Source organism: Medicago truncatula, chromosome 1 (assembly GCF_003473485.1).
Source record: "Medicago truncatula cultivar Jemalong A17 chromosome 1, MtrunA17r5.0-ANR, whole genome shotgun sequence".
Classification (NCBI taxonomy): domain Eukaryota; kingdom Viridiplantae; phylum Streptophyta; class Magnoliopsida; order Fabales; family Fabaceae; genus Medicago; species Medicago truncatula.
In genome coordinates this window covers 11,399,702-11,407,218 of record NC_053042.1, presented here as the reverse complement: position 1 = coordinate 11,407,218, position 7,517 = coordinate 11,399,702, and the positions used below count along the sequence as shown (strand labels likewise).

Genomic DNA, 7,517 nt, shown 5'->3' with positions numbered 1-7,517 from the left:
ACTGTTTATATATAGGATAAAATCGTGTCATGATCAATTTTGATTAGTTAATGAAAAAAATAAATGAGTCATGATCCATTTTGATTGACTAATAAAAAATAAATGAGTTAAGATCCATTTTGATTGGTTAATAAAAATGCATTAAATTAGATGAGATATGAAGATGTCATGTGTACTTTTTAAAAATAGGAAGGCAAATGTTTACAATAGAGGTGTATAAGAATATTGTGAACTTATGGAAGAACACGTGCGCTCCTATTTATATACATATACATGATTCTCTCCAGAGAATACTACACAGGAGGAAGTCCAGTTTCAATCATGACCATTCAATTAGTCTTTTATGCTCTTTAATGAACTCAGGTCAGTCAAATCAATGGTTGGGATTTCACTGGACTCTCCAGTGACGGAAGAGAATTCGTTCCCCATATACAACACATTTATTCAACAATGCACACTACAATTGTCATCTTACAAAGTTACTATTACATTGAAATTTCACCACCAGAAACCACTGACATCACTTTCTGAAGAAATTAGTCAATAATTTACCATCAAGCTCTTTCTTAAAGAACTTTGTCATGAATTCTTTGAGCATGAAATCTCTATAAAGAGATGGCTTCTCTGCTGATGTTAGCTCTGGTAAAGGACCAAAGAGCTTCTCCCTATTACCCGGGTTTAGGAAAACAGCAATTGAGACTCGTGGCTCGTTAGAAGGATTGGCTAATACACGATGATCAGCACTCTTATACTCTTCGTTCGAAATTATCTGAGACACAAAATTATGGATTTGAGAAATCCAAATTAAAAAAAGAAAGTAAAATGCTTGGCATTACGAAAAGAAAAGGCACGACACAGTCACAAAACACTCGTTAGCCATTACCCTTGTGATTTCCATCAAAACACAGCAAATTTTCTTCTTTCCTTGTAAAATTGATGTGAACATTCGAGAAGTTTGTGCGCAAAATATTTTGTACTACATAGCATTACTCGAAAAGAAAAGACAAGGAAAAACAAAATAAAAAAAGTTAAACTAAGAGAAAGAAAATCATGACTGGGAGTTTAATTCTGAGGGGTGTTTTTCTTTGGGGGTGGAGTAGTGACGATAAGTGGTGTTGGATATCATTTTTACGGTGGTTGCTTTCGTGAAGGGATCTGTTTTAGGTGGTGACGTGTATTTTGGTGGATGTTGTCTTCAGGGGGATTTTAGGGTGTTTATTTTCGGATGTTCCGTCTATATATGTCGCCTTTTGTTTGTATTCTCATTTTCACCGATCTTTGTTCGTCTTGAGCAGAGATCTGGTTGTTTAATAAAATTTGTTGTTTAAAAAAAGACAAAAAAAAAATAGAGAGAAAGAAAATATAATTGACCTGAAGTAAATCTCCAATGTTAATGACCAAAGCTCCATCAAGGGGTTTTACATCAATCCAACCATGTTGGGTCCTAACCTGTAAGCCACCAATATGATCCTGCAACAATACCGTCAATGCCCCTGGATCTGCATGGGAATTGAGTCCAACAGTAAGATTAGGCTGAGGGCAAAATGGGTAATAGTTGCCAACCATCACCCTCCCTTGAGACAAACCCAATTCTGTGAACCTTTCTTCACCTAATCCTAACCCTTCACTCAACAAACCAAGCAAAATATCTCCCACACACACCACTTCTTTATCCCACTCCATCACCTCCTTCCTGCATACCTCCGGAATCTCCTTCTCTTCCGTTGGGACAGGTCCCATCCTAATCTGCGAAATTCCATTGAAATAATGATGAAATACCATTTTGGTTCTAAAAATTGTAAATTTAGATTAATTTCTTAATTTGAATTGGTCGAGCACATTAGTGTTGTTGGGTTGATTATGTTAATCACTGAAACTGTTATGAAAGACTGAATTGATGATTGCATATAAAACTAACTTCTATTTATGCACAAATGAATTAATCAAAATCACCTATTTAGTGTGTGAGTAACACATGATCAACGTATCAGAAGAAGACATGAAGAAAAGAAGAAAAACATGAAGAGCTTGAAGAACTTGAAAGAGTGATAAATTTCAAGATGCAATTAAAGTAACTATCAACAAACAGAATTAACTATAAAAATCATTGACTTCTAACGACCAAAAAACAATTAACTAACTGAATCAGTTTTCTTAAAAAAATAAAAAATAAAACTAACTGAATCAGTAAGTAACAATCAGTAAACAGAATTGACTAAGATAAACTCATTCTTGCAATACATGATTGAAAAATACTGTTCCAACTGCACTTTTTAATTTACAAATAAAAATTATTTGACATGTAATTTTGAAATTATTCAGGCTTTATGTAGAAATGATTAGTTAACAGAATTTTCATTTTTTTTTATCACTTTCTCATGGACAATCTTTTCAAGTTTTCTTCAACTTTTAACCCACTTGAGTTGGTCTGATGGTATTGACTTGCGATTTAAGAGTGTGATCCTCCTCAAAGTCTCATGTTCGATTCTTTCCGATATTAATTTATTCGATTCTTCCCGATGTTAATTTGAGTGGATTAGTTTAGTTTCTTCTAAAAGAAAAAAAGTTTACTTCAACTTTCATTTAGTGCATAGTGCACACTTAGTCACTTAAAGTAATTTTTATTATATTAGGGTCTGTTTCACAAGACATCATTTTGAGCTTATAACTTATGTCTTAAAATTTGACTAAAAAAGATCTATTTGTTAGAGTAGTGATAGATGAACCACTCCATGTGGCATACATCTTCTTGACCACCACACAAAAATGTGACATTTGGCAGCGTGGCCCCCACAGATTCCCCAACTTCGTCTCTCACTCTCTCTTCTCTCTTCCTTCACCCCCTTTCTCTGACTGACGGCCGCCGCCGCTCCCACCACCACCACCATCATCATCACCCATTCCCTTTTTCACTACCACCGTTTTTCCATCACCGGTCAGAACACCATCACACGCCGCCGTTTCAGATCCGGTCCAACATCACCACCATCACGTGCACCGTTTCTTTGCCACCATCATCATCATCTTTCTATCTCTCTCACTCTCTCATCGGCGTTGTCCACCACCACCACCGTGCATTTTGATCATCATCTTTCTGTCTCTCTCACTCTCTCACCGGCGTTGTCCACCACCACCACCACCGTGCATTTTGGTCTTGTTGTTTTGCAGATTTGCGTTTTTATGTTCAAATCTGCGTTTTTTTATCTCAGATCTGCATGTTTTTCCTTATGATCTGTGAGCTTCTTGCTATTTTAAGAGGTAGTGTTTTCTATTTTTTTTTGGGTTTTGGTGGTGGTCGGTGGTGGAGGAGACCAGTGATGAAGGACGATGGTGGTGAAAGGAAAGTAATCGTCGGAGGGGAAAGGTGCAGAAAGAAAGAGGAAGAAATAAAACAAAAAAAAGTTGCAGAGGAGAGTGTGAACGGCGGTGTAGACGTCGGTGACAGGCGGCGTGTGGTGGTGAGAGAAGACAGAGATCTGCGTGTTTGTGTTGAGAGAGAATGGAGAACTGGAGAAGAGAATGTAAAGTAGAGTGTGGGTCCCAGTGCCACATGTGAGTGTACAAGAAGTGGTAGGAAAAAAGGATGTCCACTGATCATTATCCATTTGTTAACCATCATTTTTTTCATAAACTTATAGCTTATTTTTACTAACTTATAGCATTTTTTTTTAGGCTAAAGTGCACTTTTTCCCCCTTAACTTTCAAAAACTTGCAATTTTGGTCCCTTAAGTACAAAAACTACAATTTTGGCCCCCTAAGATTTAACCCTTTTACATCTTTGATCCTTTTGGTCAATTTTGACCGAGTCAACGCTTAAGTGGCATGCCACGTGTATAATTATTGATTTTTTTAAAAACTAAAATGCCATGCGTGTATATATTGAATTAAAAAAATAAAAAAAATTGAAAACAAAAAGAAAAACAAAGAAAAAAAGGAATTGAAAAAGGATGGCAGGTGATTTGTTTTGAAACCTTTGGGAGAAGAAGAACCATCACCGTTCTTCAATTCTTCTCCTAAATCCAAAATCAATAGTGATTGTGTTACCGAAAATCCTCGAAATCATCTTTATAGAATTTGAACCTAAAAATTCATAACTCCTTCATCACAAACTCTCATGCTCTTCTCTCATCACAAACTCTCATGCTCTTCTCTCTCCTCGCCCGCTTTTTTCCGGTGATTTACCAACTCTCCGGTGAAGCTCCGGTGGCGTTGTTTTCGTTGATTTTGCTTGATTTCTAGCTGTTTTCTCGATGCTCTTTCATCCTTCTGTACAGATCGAAGCTCTCTCATCCTCTTGTAACCTGTAATCTTAAGTTTCATTTGTAGCATTTTCCGTTACGGTGGAAGTTTCAACTATATGGAGGGAGAAATTGTGGTGGTGGGAGAGAACGGAAGGAGAGGGAAGGTGATGGGAGAGAACGGTTTTCTTCATGTTTTTTGGTGTTTTGTTCTTCTATGATTTTGCTTCTCCTTCTCCTTCATCTTTTTCATCCAGAAATCACAACACTTAAAAATTAAACCAAAACTAGTTTCATCATCATCATCATCATCCAACATTAACACAAATTAAACCCAAAAGTAAGTTCATCACTACCCCATTAATGAAACCCAGGACTTAAAAATTAACCACAATGAACATAAATCAAAACAACTTTATTTTTTCTGATTTTTATTTTTATTTTTTTTATGATTTTTTAATTTTTTTTAATTTATTTAATTCAAAAATTGATTTTTTAGTTTTTTAATTTTTTTTAAATTAATTAATTACACATGTGGCATGCCACTTAGGCGTTGACTCGGTCAAAATTGACCAAAAGAACCAAAGATGCAAATGGGTTAAATCTTAGGGGGCCAAAATTGTAGTTTTTATACTTAAAAGGCCAAAATTGCAAGTTTTTGAAAGTTAAAGGGGGAAAAGTGCACTTTAGCCTTTTTTTTATAAGCTAATCCAAGTAGCTTAAAACTTATAGTTTATCGTTATTCATCTCAGTTATACACTTGTAATCTTAATTGAATAAAAATTAAATATTAATAAAACATTAGTCACACTTGTAATCTTATTTGAATAAAAATTAAATATTCATAAAAAATTAGTCAACTAGTTTGTCCGATATCTATCACCTAGTTTATCTACTACTATCAACCATTAATTTTACCAAATACTACAAATTCAATCAGTAAGTTTATCCGATATAAACTACTCCCTCCGGTACTTATTATAAGAAGAAAAACCAAAAAACATCAAAACCAATGCAATCATTATATAGTGTAACTTTTTGCATATTTTTACATCCTCATAAAAAATTGTGATGCATTAAATACATCCACTAATATTAAAAAAACAAACATTAAATAAATGATATAAAAGTTTTTAAACAATAATTATACCTTATAAGTTGTGACATTTTCTTATAAATAGTACAACAACAAAAAAATTGAAAATTTTCTTATACATAGAACCGGAGGGGAGTAGTTTATAAACTAACTTATCAGTTATTCACTATTTCTAGCATAGTGAGCCTTAGTCATTTTGGTCTTAGTCCTTGATGTGTTTTTTCTAGGTCAATTATGTTTGGAATTCTGCTCTTCACCCTGCACTTTTCACTCGCGCCCTGCAACCATGACCAAAATACTCATACGCTAGTTAACTAACGCAAGTGTAAAAAATAAGGGACTTAGTTTTTACACATGGATGACTTAAGTCACACAGGGGTTAACACATGCGTCAGTTAACTCACGTAAGTATTGTTTTGCCATATTCACGTGCAAGAGTTGGATGTGTGGTTCTTAGCATTTGATCAGTACCTTAAATCCGTGTTAATCTTGCAGGATATTTGGATCACATTTAATTAATTAAAAAAAGAAAGAAAAAAATCAGAATGCTTGATTCTGTCGGTTGAAATATTATATATACATAAGTTTGTTCTTCTAACTAATATTTCAATTTTTGCTTCTTATTATGTTTGCAGAATGCTTGATTCAGTCGGTTGAAATATTATGTCGGTTTCATGAATTCTTAAAGCTAGAAAATGAAATTGGAAATATTACGAGACAGGAAGATGTTAGCATGGTGAGCCAGTGTAACAACTCTTGCACGTGAATATGCAAAAACATTGTGAATATGACAAAACAATACTTGTGTGAGCTAACTCAGGCATGTGTTAATTCCAGCGTGAGTTAACTCACGCAGTGTGACTTAAGTCAGGCATGTGTAAAAACTAAGTCAATTTTTTTTACACTTGCGTTAGTTAACTAGCGCAGGAGTATTTTGGTCATGGCTGCAGGGCGCTACTTTTTTTATAATATAAACCCCAAAAAACTTACTTGTATACCACCGAAGTTAAGCAATATACATGCGCGCTGGTATAACATCCAGCATTTTTGCTGTCAGGTCTTTGGTTCAACAACAGCACACTTTTTTTTATCATTTTTTTTTATTATAAACTTATTCTTTATTCTGGTGAGTCCATCATATTAAAACATTATAACCGTAGTACACAACATACAATTGACGTTTTTTTTCAAAAAAAATATTTTAGATGTTATTTATAATTTATATAAAAAATTGCTTTTCTTTCTTTCAAAATAAAAAATAAAAAAATTTGCTTTTCTTGCGACTTTTATAAGGGGCCAACTTCTAAAATTATAACGGGCCTCCAAATTGTTTAAGACGGCCCTACGTTAAAGATTTCATTATATTATTAAAAAACTATTAGTGACAACATCTCAGATATCGAGAGATCAAAGTGGTTTTGTCTTCTCATAAATAATTTTCGAACCTGGAGTGTGTCACGCCAGCTGGCAGCTTTAGAAGCGAACAGATGAACGTTCGAAATATACGAAACACCAATTCCCATCTCCCTACGGTACACCTTCTTCCTCTCCTCCGCGGGCTGTTCATGAAACTTCTTCATAGCACCGATCACACTTCGCATCAATTCCGGCGCGACTCCATGGTTGATCACTTGAAAGAATCCAACTGTACTCGCGGCGGAACGAAGTTGTTCAACCACAGCGGCGCGGGAGTGGTGGACGGCGGAGAGGTCGATTGTGGGGATTTTCGGTTGGGGGAAATCTGATCGTGGAGTGAGGTCAGATAGGGTTTCAGGTGGATGGATGAAGAAAGATGGAATGGTTTTGATTCCGGAGTCGATTATGCCTTTTACGCCGGATTTTGTTTCGTCGAATTCTTTCAAGGCTTTCACACGGTCGTAGGGTGGTGATGAGACGGTGGTTGGTGGTAGAGAAGGGGTGGCAATTGGTGATGATGACATTGTTAGGAATTGAATGAATGATGGGAAGGGAATGTTTGTGTGTGTGTGGGTTTGGGTTTTGATTTTGAAGGAAGAAAATAAGTAGTTGAGTTTGATTTTGAGTAGTAAAAGTTGTGTACTCAACAATGTGAAATTGATTGATTTTGATTTTACAAAGTAGAGATTTTTAGAATAGTCAAATGAGATTAGGATATATTAGCTAACATGATAAGATTAAACTGTTTTTAATTCTAATTTTGAGTA

The 7,517-nt window shown here is 35.1% G+C and overlaps 1 protein-coding gene across 1 annotated transcript; it reads right to left on the bottom strand.

Moving 5' to 3' along the window:
• Positions 1-200: 200 nt before the first annotated feature.
• LOC120575741 (1-aminocyclopropane-1-carboxylate oxidase homolog 4) lies at positions 201-7,374 on the bottom strand. The gene is made up of 3 exons (XM_013611112.3): positions 6,780-7,374; positions 1,372-1,746; positions 201-769 (listed from the first exon to the last, which is right to left on the bottom strand). Exons 1-3 carry the CDS (start codon positions 7,272-7,274, stop codon positions 521-523), a joined length of 1,119 nt encoding a protein of 372 aa, XP_013466566.1. The 5' UTR covers positions 7,275-7,374; the 3' UTR covers positions 201-520.
• Between the last annotated feature and the right edge of the window lie 143 nt (positions 7,375-7,517).